The following is a 23515-nucleotide window of genomic DNA, read 5'->3' on the forward strand; positions in this document are numbered from 1 at the left end:
ATTGAATGCATCGCATAATCAGTTCACAGTTCCACATGTCCAAAAGGAGTAGGAAGAAGCAAAGCTTATTAAATCCTACCCCTCCATCTGGTCCTTTTACAATCAGTAACTATTACATTTGTTCACTTCCTGCTTTCCATAATACAGTTTAAGGTTTATTTTTGTTTTTTTTAATAATGCACCTCATACCGAAGTATGAGGTGATATGACCAAACAATGACATAATGGGTACCATAGTAACTGTCAATATACTGCTTTTTACTTTTATTCTCATTTTTGAACAACACGTATAAATAAAAACCCTGATCTACTATAGGTTTGTATGCATAATAGTGATGTATGGATCAATACTGAAATATTCATACTTCCCATACCAGCTCTTTATGCTCTAAAATAGATTCTAAAATCAAAATATGGATACTTTTGATCCCTCAGTCTTGTATACCTCAGTATCTCACATTCTGTTTCCTTTGCTGTTGTGTCTCTGCCAACAGCTGTAAAGGAAGTCACAGAGTATTTGTGGCTTCTGTGCTTGTTTGTGTGCATAATATATATTGGTGTGTATTTGTGTGTGAGCGAGAGACACACACACACACAATTTGTTCCTCCACCTCCCTGCTGGGTCTGATCTATTTCCTGGTTGCAGGTGCTGCAGTGAGATCACTTCCTGCTGGCTCCCCTGTGTGTGTGTGTGTGTGTGTGTATCCGTAGACTCCAGCCATTTCCTGCCTGTGGGGAAGAGGAAACTGGAGGAAACAGGATGAGCCTCCTGGGCCGGCCGGGTCAGAAAGGGCTAGGTTAAGTGGACAGAGAAGACAGTGACCCTGAAAATAATGGATAAGACCGCAGAGACAGTGATTGTCACGGCCTTGTTGGGAGCGTTACTCACTTTAACAATTATCACGAAACATATACTTTTTAATATCCAGTGAAACCATAGCACCATGTTGACCCCAAAACACTGCATTGAGGGATCAGATAAATGTATATATAAACCCACAGCTAATACTTGTAATACTAATACTAGGAATCACTTTTATCCTAGATTAGAAGGAATGACTCAAAATATCAGCAAAATATTCCAAGACCTAAAACTACAGTATTATTTGAGATTTCGCATACCTCCCAATAAAGGTCGGGCTGTTAACGTCTTCGACTGCTATATTTCTTCACACTGACAAGAAACTTCCTTACATACCTTGTAACTTACCATCACCCCCCCGGGCACATGTTATTCATGCATACTCCCATGTAGTTGCGTACTGTACATGCTGACACACACATACACACACATAGGCCTATTCATTACTCAAGACCACAGGCCGTGTGAAGGGCAAGCCCGGGCAGATAAGACTTCCTTCTGACATTTTCTGCTACACTTGCTGTCATTCTCAGCTGCTGGGAAAATTTTTTTTGCATCTTGTGGACGACGTTTTCTTCAGCGTCACAATTGAATCGCCTCATATTTCCTTCGTCACACACTTTGTCAGTCTCTCGCTCTCTTTTTGTTTCGTTGTCGCTCTCAGTGTCACTTTTATCTTGAGGCAAATTAGCCATTTAGCTTCATGATGAAGTAGCACCAGGCTTGGCTATGAAGCTGACACCAAACAGGACACATTCAAGAACATCTAATGCAGGCTGATTTGGTGTAAGAATGCAGATGGACATTTTAGAATCATTATTATCCTCTGCTACATTCATTATGTATTAATGGGCGACCAGTCCAGGGTTAACCCCGCCTCCGGCCCAACGTCAGCTGGCATAGGCTCCAGCATACCAGTGCCTTTAGTGAGGAAAGATGGTGTAAAGAATGGATGTATGGACATTCATTTTATCTAAACTATTGTCTTATGAGGGCTGCACGGTGGTTGTGTGGTTAGTGCGCAGACCTCACAGCTAGGAGACCAGGGTTCAATTCCACCCTCGGCCATCTCTGTGTGGCGTTTGCATGTTCTCCCCATGCGTGCGTGGGTTTTCTCCAGGTACTCCGGTTTCCTCCCACATTCCAAAAACATGCAAAATTAATTGGCGACTCCAAAATTGTCCATAGGTATGAATGTGAGTGTGAATGGTTGTTTGTCTATATGTGCCCTGTGATTGGCTGGCGACCAGTCCAGGGTGTACCCCGCCTCCAGCCCAAAGTCAGCTGGGATAGGCTCCAGTGACTTGTGAGGACAAGTGGTATAGAGAATGGATGTATGGAAATTCATTTTATCGAAACTATTGTCTTATGCAGGCTGCACGGCGGTCGTGTGGTTAGTGCGCAGACCTCACAGCTAGGAGACCAGGGTTCAATTCCACCCTCGGCCATCTCTGTGTGGCGTTTGCATGTTCTCCCCATGCGTGCGTGGGTTTTCTCCGGGTACTCCGGTTTCCTCCCACATTCCAAAAACATGCAAAATTAATTGGCGACTCCAAAATTGTCCATAGGTATGAATGTGAGTGTGAATGGTTGTTTGTCTATATTTGCCCTGTGATTGGCTGGCGACCAATCCAGGGTGTACCCCGCCTCTCGCCCGAAGACAGCTAGGATAGGCTCTAGCACCCCCGCGATAAGTGGTAGAAAATGAATGAATGAATTGTCTTATGCTACACTCTAGCAATAGTTTTAACGACATTTACTGTTTGCTTAAATCTACCAATCATTGTACAAAGATACTGAGTTTGTGTGTGGCCCGACTTCTTTTTACGCCATCTGCCATTAAATGACGTGGTTGGAAACCAGCAATATTATAATATTACTGAGATAATTTTGTTTTTGTCATGTTACAGGCCATTAATGTAAGCAAACAGCACTTTCCAAGCTAAAATATTCCAAGAATCTTCTTTTCAAGACTTAATATTAACACATGCCAAATGTTGTTTGTGTCTCTGTGTTTAAGACATGTTAAGTGTTTGTGTCATTGACGTTTGTTTGGAGCTTCAAGTTGGTATTTACTGAAATAGCTGTTGCATTCTGTGGCTTTCATGGAGTGAATACATTGGCCATATAGACTTCTTGATGCTGTTCATTAGCCAGTCAATGGGAGAGTGCACTGTGTGCCGTGTGAGTGCCGAGTACACGCTTAGAATATGAATTGGCTGCTTTGGCAGGAGACTACAGTACTTAAGTGCTTTGAATTGCTGGCGAAGGCTGAGAAACTCAGATGTGGGCCAGGCAGATAGTGCAGCCCACTGACATACATTCTTTGGATAAAAAAAAAAAAAGCTCCTCTTTGCTCTCTCTCACATTCCAACCCCCTCCCTCTTTAATCAGACTTTATTCAACCAGCTCATCCCAAGTGTGAGAGAGAGTTTTAGCCTTTCTGCAGAGTGTAAATAGTCTTTAGTGTGTCTCTTTTCTGACCCATTTCCCACTTTTTAAATAAATATCCTACCAGAAGCACATTTATTTTCTATATCTTTGCACGGTTCAAAAGTGCCACATGTTCATTGCTGTTGGAATGTTACTTTTTCTTTTCCATCCCCTCTAAATCTCCTCTTCAGCCCACTTTGCCTTTAGTCCAAGTGAGGACCCTTGTGATTCTTGGGATTCCAGCCTGCAAAATGTTTTTCCACGGGACCTCTCGTATATCAGAATGTATATATGAACCCTGGAATAATATTATTCTGACAAATAAACACACAGTACATATTTACAAAAACTGTGACTGTATGTTTCACTGACGTTGCATGTAGGATTAAGTACTAACACGGGAATAGTGTGAGTGGACCATTTACTAATCTGGCACTGTTCAAGCACCACCAAGAGTCATCATCATGTATCATCATCATCTAGAACATTTTCTTAATTTTCACGATTGATGAGATCGTGAGACCCCCACCCCCAGCATGGTATTGGCCTGCAGTCTGTCTTTCAGCAGTCTGTCAAGTAAAGCAGTGAATCCCGGAATACATGGAGCCACCAGACTCTACCCAAAAAGTCTGTCCTCTTGTTTTGTGATGAGAAGCAGACTTGTAGTGTTAAGGTACATTCCACAGTCTGTTGAACGACAACAAAAATTCCACCAGGTAATTATTCACTCTTTGTGGTAAACAAACACACTTCCATTAAAGTGAATGATGGACTCTTCCAAGGCACTGATACATTTGGGGAGTAAAAACCCAAACATTCAAAAACAGGCAGCGAAAACATTCATTCATTCATTTTCTACCGCTTATCCTCACAAGGGTCGCAGGGGGCGCTGGAGCCTATCCCAGCTGTCGCCAGCCAATCACAGGACACATATAGACAAACAACCATTCACACTCACATTCATACCTATGGACAATTTGGAGTGGCCAATTAACCTAGCATGTTTTTGGAATGTGGGAGGAAACCGGAGAAAATAATATCATGACAAAGGAGAAGTGTTCACATTTTGAGGAAAAAATGTGGCTTTTGTGTGTGTGTTGCATTGTGTTGCTTTTCTATTTGTGTTCTATCTGCTACGAAAAGTTGAAAAAAAAACGGTGGACCGTTTGTTTATTAGCTAGCATAATATTTTTATGAAGGATAATGAATACATTGTGGGAGAAATCATGAAGACATTGGGGGGTTAGTGTTACCATTGATATGTTAATGCTGGAATACTGTCTTCGTCCGAGAGGCGGGGTACACCCTGGCCGCCAGCCAATCACAGGGCACATATAGACAAACAACCATTCACACTCACATTCATACCTATGGACAATTTGGAGTCACCAATTAACCTAGCATGTTTTTGGAATGTGGGAGGAAACCGGAGTACCCGGAGAAAACCCACACATGCAACATGTAAACTCCACACAGAGATGCCCAAGAGGGGAATCGAACCCAGGTCTCCTATCTGTGCCCTAACCACTATTCACTGTTGTTGGGTTTTTTTGCAACATTTTGTGCAGTCCAAAATGGGATATCGGAATTTTACCTCATTCTGATATTTACAGAATGCTCTCCCTCCCTCCTCTACATCTCGTTCACTTTGCCCTCTCTCCTCGACTGTTTATTTTCCTCTCTTGTCCTCCCTGCCAGCTGTCAGCATTGGCATAGAGCCACACAGGCGCTCATCGCTCCACTGGTGACGAATGCGGTAACGGTTGGATGAAGAGGAAGAGGGAAAGACTAGTTAAAAAAAGAGACAAACTGAAAGAGAGGTCGGATGAAAGAGTGCAACTGAGGGAAATAAAAGAGTGGAAAAAGAACGAAAAAGAGACAACAGAGGGCTGCTGGCACTCCCTATTGTTTCAGAAGGGACACAGTGGTGGATTAGGCCATGGCCAATAATCACAGCCAGATGGGCCGTGAAGGGGGTGTGGTTGGATGGGGCGGGGGGATTGAAAAACAAGATAGAGTGTGCAACATTTTCAGTGTAAGGTTACAACACAACTTTATTCAGGCATTTCCAATTACAGCCTCATTCAACACATACATTTCAAAATCTTCCTGCATATCTATAAGTGCTTGTGCTAATTCTCTTGCAAGATTGCATCATTGGCCGCACATCTGTGTGGCATTTAAATCATGTTGCCCCCCCCCCCTCTTTCTACTATTAACATTCCACAGCCCATTCCTGAACCAGTGACACAGTGAGATTACCTTGACCAAAACATGGCTGTTTTCCTCTCGCCCCAACACAAATTGCAGCTGTCATTATGTTTTCGAAAGAGTAAGTTCTCACCTTTGCACAATGTGCACATATCAAGTGTCAGAGCTGAGAAACCTCACAGGATAAAAACATTACTGGAAAAAAAAAGAGGAAAAATATCCTTTATTAACAGGATGTGGAGTATAACAGCAGTTGTTATAGCAAGGAAGGATGAAGTAGGCTTACTCTCTGCCTTTCAGAACTCGGGGCACCATCTCTCTGAGTTTTTGCCAGCGATGCCTCCATCTGTTTTAAAACAGAGGACAACAAGTTTCAGCCGCTTTTCACCACATGCACAATACACCATTTGTTGTTATTGCATTCCGTGATACGGCCTGAAATGAAAGGCCATGAACTTGGTTTAACAAAGACACAAACACACAAATAAGTAAATGTGCCCATATAAAGACTCCTACACCCCCCCCCCCCTCGTCGATATATACACACCCTCTACACCTTTGTGTCATTGTGTTTCTCTCTCAGTTTCTTTTGTCTCCTCTTCTAACCCCATCTGGCACGTGTGGCTTCTCGGAGCTAATTCACTTCCTTGGGGCACCATCTGCTGTGTGACTTTCTACAGTAAACTGAGCCTGGCGAGCGGTCTCGGGACGGGGAGGGATGGGGTGTGTGCTGTCACCTGTTCAGCCCGCTGCCTTCTGCTGACCCGCATCGCCTTTCACTGGACGCACCACACAAAGCACGTGGGCAACCAAAGGAGTGTTTGTCAGGCATAAGCACTTATCTGATTTTTAGTCCTTAGTGAGTAACGTGTGTGTCTTGGAGGCTAAATCATTTGTTTAGTCTGAGCATGAAGGAGACTAAAGAGGACAAATTAAAACGATGCTCTCTTTATTTGGCGTGTCTGCAATGGCTCACATTTGTTCTCTTTGACTCAAAATGCCTCTGGTTTGGAAGAAGCGTGAAAAATATTACTATTCACAACTCAATTCACCATAGTAAATCCGTATTTCTTCACCAGTTTGTACTAATATATATTTGTATACCAACATTTAAAAAAATATGACATTTTCCATCTATGTGACTGTTTTGGTGAGTTTGACTGAGGTTAAGGAGTCCAATCTGCTTTGGTCTCTACTTTGCTTTGGTTTGGGGTGGTACTGTAGGTAACTTAAAAGCAGTACTATGTGTCAAAGAAAGTATAACCGTGTCAATAATTCCCTCCAAAAGGTCAGACGGATACCGAAACAAATGAAAATGAAGCAACTAAGACTTTTCTATGCCCCTTATCCTCATTAGGATCGCCAGCCAATCACAGGGCACATATAGACAAACAACCATTCACACTCACATTCATACCAATGGACAATTTGGAGTCTGCATTTAACCTAGCATGTATGTTTTTGGAGCATAAAAACTCCACACAGAAATGCCAAGCAGAGAATCGAACCTAGGTCTTCCCGATCTCCTGACTGTGTGGCCTACATGCTAACCACTCGACCACCATGTGGCCCCCATAGAAAATAATGTACTACAATTTCCGGTGTATATGCTGCTACCTTCTTCCCACGCTTTGCTTAGAGTGTAGCTTCAGGAAGTAGTGACGTGGTCACGTGAAGTGTAAGATAATGACATAATGTCAAGTAAGTAAAATGGATACAGTTTCTGTTGGGTCTGCTCGGACTGCCAGCCGTCCACTATCAACATCGGGTTCTGAAAGGTTGTAAGAATACTGTGATGAAGAGGACAGATCAAGCTAAATGGCTAATTTGCATTGAGACAAAGAGGGAGACTGACAAAGTGTGTGATGAAGGAATTATGAGGCTGTTCCATTGTGACGCTGAAAAAGATGACTTTTGCGATTTGAATTCCCAAGAGGAGGAGCAGGACGCCAATAAAGGGGCTGATAAATTTTGTAATCTTACAAATTTCTAGTCTTTCAAACTGATGTTTAAAATATGACTGATAATAAAGGACAATCAGCATCACTGAGGAAAAGATGTTTAGACATACATGCTGAAAGTGAAAGCAGACTGCCAGGCTATAAACAAACAAGTCATGTCGGTATTTTGATGGAATTTTATGAAGAGCTGGGCTTCAGGCCAAGGAAGACTTGATTTGATTTTCAGGATGATTCACATCCGGAATGCAGATCTTGGAATTTGTTTTGTTTTTCTTAACATAGGGGAAGAGTGCAGTTTCTATGTCACCCAAAGCAAACACAAACATGTAGGCGCTTTATTAACAACCATTTTTCTTCATTGTAAAAATGCCTCATTTCTGCACATGTACAATCAAATCCATATTATACAATCAATATACACAAAGTTATGGACAGTGCCAAAATTATTAGTGTTCATTCATTCATTCATTCATTCATTTTCTACCCCTTTTATCTCACAAGGCTCGGGGACTGGTCGCCAGCCAATCACAGGGCACATATAGACAAACAACCATTCACACTCACATTCATACCTATGGACAATTTGGAGTCGCTAATTAACCTAGCATGTTTTTGGAATGTGGGAGGAAACCGGAGTACCCGGAGAAAACCCACGCATGCACGGGGAGAACATGCAAACTCCACACAGAGATGGCCGAGGGTGGAATTGAACCCTGGTCTCCTAGCTGTGAGGTCTGCGCACTAACCACTCGACCGCCGTGCCGCCCATTATTAGTGTTATTAGTTTAAAAAAAAATTTAAATATTCATTTTGAGTGTGAATTCATAATTTTTTATGTGTACTACTGAACTACATGCTACTGTTTCTAATATTTTTTCTCATTCACATAGGCAAATAAGGTGTTATCTTTGCAATATTTTATACAAGGCTTGTGACTATCCACACTAAATGATCTCTTATTTCCAACTCAACCAAATAATTAAATAGTCTTTTTTTTTACACCCCTTGTCACCAAACCTAATTAGCAAGGATTTAATTACAGGCAATGTCAGCTTCTGTGATGTGAGGTGGGATAACAATGTTAGAGCTGTGCTATCCAATTCTGAAACCCAGCAGGTGATTTTCTCCCAGCACCAAAGAAGCCAGACTTGACTTTTTGTAACGTCAGAGGTTCAGGGGGCCTATTTTCTCAGGCTATAGATGAGCACATAAGCTTCTTCAGACATAAATCATAGCAAATTCAACACTTACAAAATACAACTGTGAAATGTATTACTATATTTGAATGGACATATATTTTACAGCAAGACACTTTCTGGCGTGATATTAGTGGAGTTGTTCCAGGTGTGTGTGCTAGGCTATGGAAACAAACGGCCTGTCTCCAGCTCACTTTTCCCCCCCTCATTTCAAGCCAGATCTATTTCTTTTTTTCCTTCTCTGCCTTTTCGACCTTGCAGCACTCCACCGACCTTCCCCCCTTTTCTCCAGCAGAGTTGAGTTTCTTCAAAACTCCGTCAACATTCTGCCATCTGTGCCTTGTGCTTTGACCCTTTTTTTTCCTCAGCGCGGGAAATGATGGATCTAAGCTCAAGTAAAGTCTAGGGGAGGAATTGTGTTGCACACTGACGGGGACTGACTGTTGACACGACAGCTGGGGCAGGAAAACACCAAGGGGAAGGAAGACTGGCACAGGGTAGGACAGACAATGCTGGATTGTATGAAGCGTTGATGATTTCATGTTCAAAAAGGCCCCATAAGAGTGACACTTGCATGTGTGCACAGATGCGCATACTGCAATCCAGGAGCAAAACACACTTGCAATAGTCTTGCAGCTGTCGTGCAGCCTTATGGAACTGCAAACAGTGGCGGCTTCACTGCTGATACTGCAAGGCAAAGAAGCCACTCTGCCAAATGATCAAGCCTCAGCCTTGTTGTCGTTGTCATCCCTCCCGCTGTCCACAAAGAGCTGATAGCAGCCGCTCCATTCCGGGCCCCCTTTTATCCAAGCAGCCTGCCACTGAATTGAACTCTCCTCCATTTAATCTTTTTTAACAGGCCGGTAGAGAACAATTTACAACAGTGCTTTTTTTTTTTCTTAGCCCTGTTTAAATTCCGGCTTGGTTACAAGCATCATAAAAAACCTCTCAAGACATGTCTTGTGATGTTGCATAAGAAGTAGAATTAATCCTATCTTAGTTGTATTTCTAAGTGGTTTTCAAATGATCAAAAATCTTCCAGAGTCTCCAGGAAAAAAAGAACTTCAGTTTCCTAAGATGCCTTAAAAGGCAAATATTTTCCTATTTCTTTTTTTTCCCCCAATCATTATCCAGCACTCAACCTCCATCCTGGTTTGTACAGTGATGTGGAAAAAGTGTGTTTTTTTTTTTTTTGCTACTGTGGCAAATCTCTTGATTTATGATCTTCTATGAAGAGAACATTTTCACTCTTTTTCTAAGGAAAAGTCTCCAAGAGACCCAACCATGTGGCTGTCCGAGTAGTAACTCACTCACCATCACCCTTCCTGGCACCGGAAATCGATCCCAGTGCTCATTTAGTCCAATCAATCCTCATGGAGAATCAATCTACAACCGATGCTGGATTCGTTGTAACTCATCCATGTTGGGAATAACAGTATGGACACCAGATATGGTCGTTTCTCACATGACAAATGGATCGTTCTGCCAAATGTGGGCTGTGTTGAGTTTGTCTCCATATGTGTGTTGAATGTGCTTGATGTTGGATGCCCTCTGGGGGGGGCGGGACCATCATTGGGGTGCCTGCTGATGGGAGTTAGGAGCCAGGGAGTCAGGGGAGTGTTAAAGCAGAGGGATGGCGTCCATCTGTCAGCCATGCCCACTCTAAAGTGGCCATCACTCAGGATTGATTAGCCACGAGCCCATTAGCCCCCTGGCTTTTCTCTTTGCACGTCTAGTTGGATCCATTCCCTGTCTTCTTTTAGGAGGGTTCAGTATTTTTCCCCCACTTTTGGGGCCCCTTGGTATCCTTTTTATTTTATCTATCCATCCACCCATCCATTTGATCACATGTTTTTTTATTGTAATTCTATCCATCGCCATCCTCCACAGATAAATGTCTCTTTGTGTGCCCTCATTTGTATTAATTTTTTTGTAACATTCCATTTCTTTTATCACTCCTTCTCATTCATATCAATTGCCTAAATCGACAGAACTATTAAAGAGAACTGATCAGCGCAACAGAATAGTCACGGCCATTCTCGGCTTTCATGACAACAGGATGCTCTTGGGGCAAAGAGACCATTACTCTGCACATTCACGCACCGAGTGTATCAGCCTCCTTGGGGCTATTGGCTTCCGAGGGGGGGATGTAAGGTAGCTAATATATGGTGTGCTAGTAATGGGAGCATTGGGAATAGTTGTTTTACTGGTGGATAACAAAAATTGGCATGTCATCAGTGCAAAGACGAGGTGGGACACGAGGTGCTTGTGGGGATGTACAATAACTCACATATGCGAGCGATATAAAGGCACATAAAGTGGAGAAAGATGGATCGATCCCACAAATAGTCCATTACTATCAAAGGCTGCTTCCATAATTTATACTTAACCACTTGCTCACGGGAAGGGGGGCGGGCTTGTACATAGAGATGATCAAGTTCAGTATCATTAGAAGCAGGATTTGTGAGCACAAAGGCACATATTTATAACCTTCATTTTTATACTCTTTTTTTATAGTAATGTCTTTATTATTCTGAATTATTGGTTTTCCTGTGTAGCCTTTTAAAACTTTTTTCTGTCGTTGTTTAGGCAATCAATTGTCTGTCTGCCCCTGGGTATTTTTTTCTCATTGGTAAATACAGTTTTTAACATTATCAGAGTCCTCTAGACATGAAATACTCTAGTCTACGGTTTGTTTTATTTTGTCTTCCCTCATTTATCACGGTTAATTGGTTCCAGACTTCTGCAATACGCGGGTCAATAATTGATATGTTTCCATAGTTACAGCATAGAAAACCGGTTTATGACTTTCTTTATATGATTTTTACCATTATTAGAGCCCTGTAGACATGAAATAACACCTTTACACATTTGTTTACCTTAAAGCTAACACTTCTCATTCAATAAAATCTCATAGGCCCACTTAAGGTTAAGTGCATTGTCTTAGTCTCATTATATTCCTGGCACAAGTATCAAATATCCCATTGTAGTAGATTGAAATATAGGTCCAATGGAGTATGCCACTGCTTGCAGCTCCATTACACCAGAGTGACATCCCATCGCTCAGCAACCAGCTCCATAGAGAGAACTGGAGTAGAGCCATTACCATTTTTGTGCAACAGTAGCCCATTTTTACACAGCTGTTTCAGGCTGTTTAATGTTACGCGGCTGATGCGCCTCGCTGCACTGCATAAACTGCAAAGAGATGGAACCATTACCAAGCTACAGATGAGAATAAAAAAAATCAGAACTCACAAAATGCTAGGTGTTGGATTTATTTCTCGTCATATGTCTGTGAACCGTCACCTGTCCTTTCTTGTGTATGTGTCATTGACGTTCGCATCTACTTCTGCGATAGAGCACTGCGGCCATTTTGTTTACTATGGTACCCATTATGTCATTGTATGGTCATATCACCTCGTACTTGGGACGAGGTGCATTATTTAAAAAAAAACAACAACCTTAAACTGTATTATGGAAAGCAGGAAGTGAGCAAATGTACAGTTACTGATTGTAAAAGTACCAGATGGAGGGGTAGGATTTAATAAGCTTTGCTTCTTCCTACTCCTTTTGGACATGTGGAACTGTGAACTGATTATGTGATGCATTCAATTGTAATCTGATGCATGTTCAAATGAAATAAAGCCATTACCATTACCATTAAATCGCACCGGCAACTAAATGGAACTACTACAATACTATTGTACAATTTGATATTGTCAGGGTGTATTAAGGGTCTGCGTCAACAACAGTTTCCAATCATTTGTCATTTTCTATTGTTTCACATTGTTTCTGCATGTAAAACTGTAATTATATATATTTTGGGGTGTCTGGAGCATTCATTCATTTTTTACCGTTTATCCTCACGATGGTCACGGGGGTGCTGGAGCCTATCCCAGCTGTCTTCGGGCGAGAGGCGGGGTACACCCTGGACTGGTCTCCAGCCAATCACAGGGCACATATAGACAAACAACCATTCACACTCACATTCATACCTATGGACAATTTGGAGTCGCCAATTAACCTAGCATGTTTTTGGAATGTGGGAGGAAGTCTCCGGAGAAAACCCACGCATGCAAACTCGAGGGTGGAATTGAACTCTGAGGCCTGCGTGCTAACCACTCGTCCGCTGTGCAGCCTGTCTGGAGCATATTGATTGGATTTACATTATTTCCTGCCTCCCCTGACCACATGTCCGTGTCCTGCATAGAGGTCAGATAAGTGAACCACTACACTCAGTGACTTCAAACTAGTCCTAATGTATCTTGAGAGATGTGTCTCAATACTTTTGTTCATGCCGTGCATCCATACACTCACATCAGATGAGGGCGGAGGTGGCAGTAGCCTGCACTCAAACTTGACGGCACATCGGAGAAGCCGGTGTTCCCAGGAAAGACGACCCGCCGCCTGTGTGTATCCCTCCATGTTGTTCCAACATTCTGGTACCTCTGGGGACTCCACCAGTAACCGCCCTTCCCCTGGTGTGGAGTGGAGAACTTTGGTAACTCGGGCCTCCAGTACCGCCTTATATACAGAGGCTCGTACAAGCTCAGGCGGGGCTTCCTTCATGGGGAGGAGGGCATATGTGGAGGTGGCAGAGACAGAAAATCAATCAATACACAATATAGTGCATTACTCAGTGTATTAATTTCCTTGCCGTGTGGCCCTTTCAATCACAAGCGTATTCACGAGGCAATGGTCAGAATATTAAAAGCTAGAGGTATTTAAAGGCTTGCGTTTTGAGTTGAAATAGAAGAAACAAAAAAAGATGACTCATTCGCCTGCTGAATAAAATGAACTTCCCTTCTTTTCCTTTGTCTATATTTAGTGTGTTTGGCTTGAAGTAAATCACCAAGTATACACACAGGCCAGCATTAGCCGTGTTGTCACCATACCATTTCAATCCAGCGATAAGTGATTTGTGTGTCGTTGGCTCCTCACATCTCTTGTTAACTGTGCTGGACACTGTAATAAACTGGCCTCTATGTGCTACGAGAGAGAGAATTAGAGGTGGTAAAAAAGGATGTTGCAAATAGCTGAAAGACTTGCAATGTGATGCTGTTGACAGAGTGATCACATACAGGCTAAGTAATAATAATAATAATAATAATAATAATAATAATACGGCCAGGCTTCTTGGTTACAAGGGGTCTTTAATGAGCATTGTGATGTGATGACTATTATGGGTCACCACACTGGCAAAGGAAAGAGAGATCAAGGAAACTACTATTACTCATATTCTAACTGTGTATTAACGAATGAATGTTGTATTTTCATGTATCTTTTACTCGGTTTACTTGCTTTTATTCAACTCCATTCCTCTGTAAAGTGTCTTTGAGTATTTTGAAAAGCGCTATACAAATAAAATGTATTATTATTAGTAGTAGTATTATTATTAAATATGTTTGTGGAATATGGCAGCACGCGGTGTTTGGTTTGCGTTTGTATTCAATGTCCATTTATCCATTTCATTCATTATTTATAATTATTTAACTATATTATTATTATTATTATTGTTATTATTATTTCATTATTCATTATTTTATTATTCATTATTTTATTATTCATTATTTTATTATTCATTATTTTATTATTATTATTATTATTATTATTTTATTATTTTTATTTTTTGGCATGTAAAACTATCATTCTCCATGAAATTAATTTTTTTGTTAAAGGGGACGTATAATGCTTATCTGTCGACCCTTTGTATTGAGTTGTGAACTCCTATAGAGCAGCTACACACAATAACCAGCACACAAAGCTTTATAGTTCTTCCAGAATCTGCACCTATTCCAGCTGTATTTCCTTTATTATGATTTGTGCTTCCCGCCAAAAATATCTGTTCTAATTTATTCCACGGCCCGCCTCTGGGCACGCCCACTCCGCTGAGACTGTCAGCACGTGGACGCACAGCGGGTCCGAAATTAAAGCCATGAAAGTCTTAATATTACTTTAATACTTTTAATATTAGGCTGAAGGTCACATGGTTTCCCCCCTTTTTTATAGCTGTCTGTCACAAAGGATATTGCGAAAAAAAAGGTAATATTACATTCTCAAAATCTGTTTTTTTAGTGGCCATAACACTCAATTGTAATTTCCAGCTATTTAAAAAATAATAGTTCTTTTAACTCAAAATTGTAATAAATTTGAATGTTTGTAATATCTTTTTTGTCTTTTATTTCTTGCTGTTGTGGCTGCGGAGTGCAGGCAGAGTGTAGGACTGCAGTGAACTCTGTGTGTATGTTATTATAAGAGAGAGAGAGCATGTCTCATGTCTCTCCCACCATGAGTAATCAGACAGCATTCAAATGCAATCGCCAACAGCATCCGTTGTTCAGAGATAGTCTACATCTGTCTCCTCATCCTCCAGCTCACCCGCTGTGAAAATTACTGCCACTTTTAATAGTTGATGAGATGCCTTTTTAATATCAGGCTATCAGACAGTGCCGAGTATAAATACACACTAATTGACAAGACCTTTTTTTTTCTGCGTAGAACAAACGTTTATGTCTTAGTTTTCATTCAAAGAGCATCTGGAAATGCGAATGCAGTCAAATAATTACACAGCCTCAGTAGATGGATAGATAAGGCAGCTTTTTTTGTACCAAAAATATAAAATGAAGGCATTGTTTGGTTGCTTTCAGTCCAGTGCGGTCGGTCACAAACGACAATGTCACACTGTGATTGGAGCGCGCCAAGAATGCAGACAAACAAATTGACCGGCACGCTGGAAAAGTCTGTCCCGCTGACACCTATTGAACAAACACGTGAATCATGCTGCCACGACCACCAAGCTGCTTCAGTTCACGGTGGCATTGTTGAAATAATGAATGTGTGTGTGAGTGGGGGTGGAAGCGTGAGGAGAAATCTTCAATATTCCGACAAGGAGTGACCCACCTCAAGATGTAGTTGGCCACATAGTCGGCTGTTTCTGGATACATGCTTGTCATGATGATCCTTCTTCACACGAGTGGTGCAGGCTTCTTCTCATATGTGCCCCCTGGCTGGGATGTCTTTACATACGTGCCCTTAATGATTTGTCTTGGGAGGCTCATTTAGCCAAACTAAGAAGACAGTGTGCTTATTTTAGCAACCGGAATCTCAACAGTTGAAATAAACATGAGTGTATCTTAATAAAAATAGACATCGGTGGATGTTTCTGTGAATGCCATTTAAGGACTATCATTCAGCCTCATGGTTTACCCTCAGGCCTAATTATCATCTATAAAAAGCTTGAATTTGCTTTCACTACATGCTAATTAAAGCAATTGATGTACAGTCATCCCTCGTTATATCACGTTTTTTCAGAAAGTAATCAATCAATAAATGATCACTGTTTAGTGGTCTGTGTAGTCTATTATTAGTCAGGACATTTTGAAATACAAGTGATACAATTAGTATTCTGGTCACTATGTGGCATATGACACAAGACATTACCTTACATTACATTACATTACCTTATCATGGCATGAATCAGCTGTGGCATTTCCAACAATTTTGTGTGGAAGTGGTACGTTTTTAGCGTCTTAAAATTGAGCCTGGCTGCAAGGTGTACGAGTGGTTAGCGCGCAGGCCACACATCTAAGAGTCTCGGGTTCGATTCCCCTCCAAGGGCCTCTCTGTGTGGAGTTTGCATGTTCTCCCACGCGCATGCGTAGGTTTTCTCCGGGTGTTCTCCAAATTGTCCATAGGTATGAATGTGAGTGTGAATGGTTGTTTGTCTATATGTGCCCTGTGATTGGCTGGCGACCAGTCCAGGGTGTACCCCGCATCTCGCCCAAAGACAGCTGGGATAGGCTCCAGCACACCTGTGACCCACGTGAGGCTAAGTGGTATAAAATTAACGAATTAATGAAAATTGAGGCGAGCTGCTTAGCTCGCTAGCTCACTAGTTTGCTAGCTACTGGCCGTCTGTGCAATGTGGTGTAAACAAAGAGTAATAGGAGTTTAAAGGTGACTATAAGCTTGTTATTTCACGTCTACAGTGTTAGGGTGCATGCAGTGTGAACCGCAGAGGCAGATGGAGCAATTTACAGTCTTTAATCACAAGGGTGACTCCCTCAAACAAGGATAAGTAAAAATGAGAACTCAGGGTGCCGGAGGCCGCAGGTTGCTGCACAACAGGAAAAAAGGTAACAATAAAGAGGTCAGGTACAATTGACACCGACTCAGATGGTGTAGAAGATGTCAGTGAGCGCTGAGAGAGATGTCAGGAGTGCAGACGAAACAGGTAGCAGCCTAAGTAGCAAGTCACTGTGATTAGGAACAGGGCTGCCTGGTTGTCCCTCTTCCATCTTAACTGTAGAGAGAGAAGAGAGAAGAAGAATGAGCACCACAACACACAGCCAGTGTTTTGTTCAGGTTTATTACTACAATGTGCCGCAGGCTCATAAAAATCAAGAAACAGGGTGCAAATGGCCCCCGGGTGGCATTTTGGACACCGATGGTGTAAACTAATTATCACAATATTTGATCTGGGATGTGTGATCCAAGATGGCTAAATAAACAATCAATTATATCAATGTACAAAAGGGCATAATGCAACGGTTTGTTATGCGCAATATCATACAGGAACAAGGCAAAATGTTGACAAACATTTCAACTATTCTATTATTGTGAATTTCTTGCCCCACAATGGAAAAAAACAGATGAAAAGGGACTTGAGATTTAAAGCACTCTAAGCCTACTCAATGGGATTACATTTTAAAAACGATCAAATGTGATTGCCGTGACATGCAGTTGATGGCATTCAATCCTGCAGCTTCCACCGCTGTGGATGCTGTTATGTATCAACCAAAATATGGTTTGGGGGGGGTGGAGGAGAATATGAGAAGACTGTGGCTGATGGGACAGAATGGAGTGTCTTTTTCAGCGAGCTGCTGTGCTGCATGAAGTAGAAAACATAAGCTTGTCATAGAAGGCTTTTTTTGCCTCATTAAATCTGCAGACATGCCCTACTTTTTTTTTTTTTTTCTCCCTCTTCCTCCTCCGTTGGACTCGGTTGCTTGGGAGCAGATTTGGTGGCGGATGAGTGGGGGTGTTTCATTAAATATCCATTCATTCTGCTGTGTTACCCGACATAATGTGAGCATGTTGGAGAGAGGCAAGGAAAGGATGTTTTTATTTCTGACCCACCACGCGTTATACGTGTGTGAGCGTGTTCTGTCCGCATCACTTTTCCATCCTTTCAGCAGCTCTCCACTGTCTTCACCAACACTGATAAACTTGTGCATCTAACATCAACCCATCCCCCAATTGTTCTCCCAGCGGTCCTCCCTCGTATGACATTGAGCAGCCCTGGATTCCAGCTCGACCACACCCACTCACCCCATCCCCCAACCCCCGTTTCTGGTCCCATCTCTGCCCCTTTCCTCCCCATTTTTTTCCCTCCTCCATCATAGTCTGTAAGCTGTCAAAACACAGCGCTGCCTTCTCAATATCAAAGCCCAGTGAAAAAACACAAGCCCGTGTAATGTGGTTGAGATTGAATTCCAGTGTTGGCAGAAACACGTATTCGTGTTTGGACTGCAAAACAAATAAAAAAACTGTCACTCTTCCGCGGTCATGTCATACTCCTGGTGGAGTTCCTTCATGCCCTCGTGACACAGACGATGGCGGAGGAGTGTTGGTGTTGAGAGAAAGAGCAGAAAAAAATAGTTGTGTGACATGAGCGAGGACCGGTGAGACATGCAGACGTATTCTGACAGCTGGCAGGGCCACATAAAGACGGGTGGAAATCCTGGAAATATCTTGTATTTCTCCAAGGGAACATTAAATATTCAATTTCTCTCCATCTATGAATAACTGCAATGCTCATGTTCATTAGGTAGAATGAAGGACCCAACATATATTTTGCATCAAAGCCATTTTTTATCTTGTATTACCCAGATTATAATGCGTATCATGTCACTTTTGTTATTGTCTGAATTGTTGACAAAAAAACCTGAGAAATAACTTACTTAAAATTAATTAATTAATTAATTCATTCATTTTCTACTGCTTTTTCCTCACAAGGGTCGCGGGGGTGCTGGAGCCTATCCCAGCTGTCTTCAGGCGGGAGGCGGGGTACACCCTGGAGTGGTCGCCAGCCAATCACAGGGCACATATAGACAAACAACCATTCACACTCACATTCATACCGATGGACAATTTGGAGTCGCCAATTAACCTAGCATGTTTTTGGAATGTGGGAGGAAACCGGAGTACCCGGAGAAAACCCACGCATGCACGGGGAGAACATGCAAACTCCACACAGAGATGGCCGAGGGTGGAATTGAACCCTGGTCTTTACTTTAAATTATGTGTTTCATTTTGCATATAGTATAGTTGTCCTTGTTTCAGTTTTAGTGACATTGATTATGTTAACGACACATATACTTCGGAAATCACAGCATATTTACATGCATATACACATATTTGAATATGGTTATAGTTTTCGAATTCCTTGTCATCTGTGGGTTATGCCTCTCAAATGATCCCATATAATACACAGAGTTGGGACTTCATTCTCATTATGATCTGACTTTTAAAAAATAATATAAGGATGAAGGATTTTCTGGGAAAAATCTACCACAATTATTATTTTTATGTATAACACCCCCGCAACCCTAATGAGAATAAGCGGCATAGAAAAAGGATGCAAATAACACTTAATTGCCGCAGAAATTACAGGAGGCAAGAAAAATCAAGAGTCATGGCACGCTGCCTTGGGGTTTTACAGAACCCATCCAGATGGCAGCGTGGCTCTGTGGTTATGAAATTCATCCTAACGCTCCTTTCACTGCCAAGATACTGTCACCTTTTTTCCAAACATAAAATACATTTTCAGGGGCAAGTGCTTCTCAGGGTGTATTCAAAGTCAGCCATATTTCCATTATGAAATGTGTTGGTTATCATGAAAAATCGGCAAGGAGTCATTCTATGACTCGGCTAAGTTTAGTGTGTGCATGTGAGTGTGCCATGCCCGTTTTTGAGGTCAATCATCTGCACAACCTACAAGCAGGTCTTTACAGCAACATTAAGTGGTGTAATAACTAGGTCGCTATTGGTGATGCCTACAAACTGTAAGTGGAGAAAGACGAAAAACAGGATACTCTTGCCGATCAATTAGTTAATCAATGAATGGTGCGACATCCTTCAGTATCATCTGAATGTTTTTTAGACATAGAAATAGACTTTCTTTATTGTCATTGCACAATAACACAGCAGTGAAATTGCCAACGAAATGTCGTTGCCTGGCTCCCGTGTAATAATAAATAATAAATAATAAATAATAAATAATAAATAATAAATAATAAATAATAAATAATAAATAATAAATAATAAATAATAAATAATAAATAATAAATAATAAATAATAAATAATAAATAATAAATAATAAATACTTTTCTTTGTTCCCACATGACTGTGATCCAATGCACACAGCAAGGTCCATAAAGGTATGTGTGGTGTGGAAAAAGTTAAAAATATTTTACGCCATACACTTACAAGTTATGATACAATAATATTATAAGTAATATTTGCACCCTGACATCAGATCAGTTACTAAAATTGTAGCTTCATGCTGAATACTTGGACACCTGGGGAATATTTTTCCATTTTAAAAATGTCATTTGTCATTTTACTTCTTTCATACAGTGGAAAAAAACATATTTAAAACATTTGAATTGTATGAGCACACTTTGTAATTTTCACAAAGACAAGTACATTGTTTCCACTCAAATGGAAACGTGTCAGACAGTAAATCACATCCACACGGGGCGTATGTTGCTTGTCCACGACAAGGTAGCATTGTGACATTTTCCAACCTTGGTAGCTATTTTTTTAAAAAACTTTTAGTTTCAGGGCACTCAGTACACCATAAAATAAAATACTTTACCGTTTTGACCAAAACATTCCCATAAGACCAGGTCCGTAAAAGGCCCCTGAGTTGGTTTCCTGTGAATAGTACCAACCTTGACTATATAGACATGTAAATGAAGTGTAAATGCTATTGACCTCAGGCCAAAGCGTCTGTGAGAACCACCAGCTGTTGCGGCGCTGCCCCCCCCCCCCACTTATTGATTAGAGTTTTACTTCCTTCAGACCATCAAGGGAACTTATCCTTACTCTGCAGCCACCAAGTTCAGTGCCAGAAAGCTGAGTCAGATCCAATTCGCCATGCAGACAAGGCTGCACGCGGCGCCCTCCCCCATCCCGTTAATGCCAACCAAACCATTTATCAGCAAGCAAACCAGTGCGAAGGGGGGGGGGAGGGCTGTAAGTCACTATGACACGACTGTGTTTTTTTTTTGTGCGTGTATGTGAGACATGATTGTAACCGTCTGATGAGATTTGACGCTCCCGCTTGTACAGTGGAATCGGTGCCAGGCAGTCAGATGTGATAACAGTAATGTGCAATGACTAACAGAAGCCTTACTCTAAAGCCTTGTCATTCACCCATCCATGACTTACCACACACTGTGCTTCCCTCTGCCCGCAACAATGGCAGCTCTTGTGCAATGTTGGGCAAAATGTCTCTCACTGGCTAATGAGCAAAGTTGCTTTCTGTTTAAGGTTTTTGTTGCTTTTCACACCCCTGCTATTTCCAACAATGCAGCACAACGACAAAATGAAAGCAAAAGCGGGAAGTGATTTTTTTTTTCAAACAGAAGCCAAATAGTAGTGTTTTCATTCTGTCGGTCAAACCGGAGTGCAACAAAAATCCCCCATTTTCCCAGCTTTCACTTTGACAAATACTTTGATTTACATCCACACAGCTGAGAGTAAAAAGTCCCTAAGCGACAAGAGGCTTTCAGGCAATTTAATCTTTCCTTGTTGTGTCAAAGTAAAGGACAAATGCAGGTCAAAAAGCAAACAGCAGCTTAAAAATGAAAAAAAAAAAAAAATCCCAGAATCCCACTTTTTAAATATGTGTCTCAACCACAAAGTGGTGCCCTGGTTTAGAAGGACTTATGGATTTCTTCGCTTTAAGGTCACGAATGTCATGATTTTAAAATGGGCAAGATTCTTGTGTATGGAAAAAAATGATGAGCCTCTCTTTGTATTCATGTTGCAGCTTAATATAGCCGACAGTAGATTACAGAGTCTAAAGAAGCTTTGTTGTTCATTGCCAGGAGTCAGTAAAACAGTTGTGCTGAGCAGCATCCATGTCTTTTGTTCTGCAGACAGTCAAGTTTAGAGAAGGCTTAACTCCAAATGTCTTTGTGAGGTCCTACAGGGGCCACTGGGACATGCTTTTTATCCACATCGCTGAAGCACTAAATGTGGACTCCTGTTGTGCTCCCTGGAAGTTTTTGTGGGAAGCTCTCCAGGAGTCTGCTCGGTCAAAGTTTGTTAACCACCATCTCAAAGACAAATGCTTCACCGCTGTTGTGTACTCTCAATGAAAAAAACAAAAGAAATGCAGAATGAAAAGCTGTTTTTTTCTTTTGAGGAGCAAATGTTTCTCCATTGTTTGTTATTGTACACACATTACAAATACTCTATGTATCCTTACTTGGCATGTATCAGGTAAATGTCATTATACGTCACATTATAATGACGTCCAGTTCAACAGCTACAATGAATATTATGCATTAACAAAAATTATATTATTCCAATATGTCATTGCCATCCACCCATCTACTTTGTTTATACTGCTTATGCTGTTCAGGATAAGCCATCATTGCATGTTTGCATGAATCACCAACTTCACAAAGATCATTCAAAAATCATTAAATAATTAAAAATTTTTACAATATTTTTATAATATAATATTAAAATTATATTATATAATAATAATTTTATAATTAATAAATAAATAAAAAAGTCTTACAGATCACTTACACACATACACAGTACATATACGTATCACAGGATAATAATAAATATAGCAATTTCTGATCAATCCAATCCATCCAATTTCAGATTTAAAATAATGTACAGATTTGCGGTTCAACCATGGCCACTTCCTGTTTATGCTCCACCCACTCCGAGTACACATACTGATACAGATAATTTAGCTGGGTGAACAGATACAGATACAGATAGGGATGTACTCGCGTATTACTAATAAGAACCTATAGAGCAGCTTCACACAATAACCCGCTCAGAAAGCTATCTAGATCTTCCAGAATCTGCACCTATCCCAGCTGTATTTCCTTTGATTTGTGCTTCCTGTCTTTTAATTTAGTCCACCCACTGCCCCACTTCCTGTTTATGCTCCACCCACTCCGAGTACACATACAGATACAGATAATTTAGATGGGTGAACAGATACAGATAGTGATGTACTCGCTCGTCACTAATAAGAACCTATAGAGGGGCTACACAAAATAACCCACACAGAAAGCTATCTAGATCTTCCAGAATCTGCACCTATCCCAACTGTATTTCCTTTGATTTGTGCTTCCTGTCTTTTAATTTAGTCCACCCACTGCCCCACTTCCTGTTTATGCTCCACCCACTCCGAGTACACATATGGATACAGATAATTTAGATGGGTGAACAGATACAGATAGTGATGTACTTGCTCATTACTAATAAGAACCTATAGAGCAGCTGAACACAATAACCCGCACAGAAAGCTATCTAGATCTTCCAGAATCTGCACCTATCCCAGCTGTATTTCCTTTGATTTGTGCTTCCTGTCTTTTAATTTAGTCCACCCACTGCCCCACTTCCTGTTTATGCTCCACCCACTCCGAGTACACATACGGATACAGATAATTTAGATGGGTGAACAGATACAGATAGTGATGTACTCGCTCATTACTAATAAGAACCTATAGAGCAGCTACACACAATAACCCGCACAGAAAGCTATCTAGATCTTCCAGAATCTGCACCTATCCCAGCTGTATTTCCT

General features: G+C 41.2%; 1 protein-coding gene across 1 annotated transcript; it reads right to left on the reverse strand.

Annotated features, from left to right (window-relative positions):
- Positions 1-5346: 5346 nt before the first annotated feature.
- LOC144901700 (uncharacterized) lies at positions 5347-15712 on the reverse strand. Its single transcript, XM_078796222.1, has 4 exons — positions 15564-15712; positions 12981-13226; positions 5793-5852; positions 5347-5701 (listed from the first exon to the last, which is right to left on the reverse strand). Exons 1-4 carry the CDS (start codon positions 15614-15616, stop codon positions 5683-5685), a joined length of 378 nt encoding a protein of 125 aa, XP_078652348.1. The 5' UTR covers positions 15617-15712; the 3' UTR covers positions 5347-5682.
- Positions 15713-23515: the final 7803 nt, after the last annotated feature.

This window comes from Doryrhamphus excisus, linkage group LG14, assembly GCF_037039965.1.
Source record: "Doryrhamphus excisus strain RoL-2023G ecotype Guam linkage group LG14, RoL_Dexc_Guam_v1.1, whole genome shotgun sequence".
Classification (NCBI taxonomy): Eukaryota; Metazoa; Chordata; class Actinopteri; order Syngnathiformes; family Syngnathidae; genus Doryrhamphus; species Doryrhamphus excisus.

What these genes read in the sequence shown, in the direction of transcription:
- LOC144901700 (XM_078796222.1), bottom strand. Translation starts at nt 15,616, where the DNA reads ATGACAAGCATGTATCCAGAAACAGCCGACTATGTGGCCAACTACATC. An exon ending in GTGGCCAACTACATCTTGAG is followed by an intron (nt 13,227 to 15,563) that starts GTGGGTCACTCC and finishes CTCCCCATGAAG; the next exon opens with GAAGCCCCGCCTGAGCTTGT. An exon ending in CACCTCCGCCCTCATCTGAT is followed by an intron (nt 5,853 to 12,980) that starts GTGAGTGTATGG and finishes GTTTTAAAACAG; the next exon opens with ATGGAGGCATCGCTGGCAAA.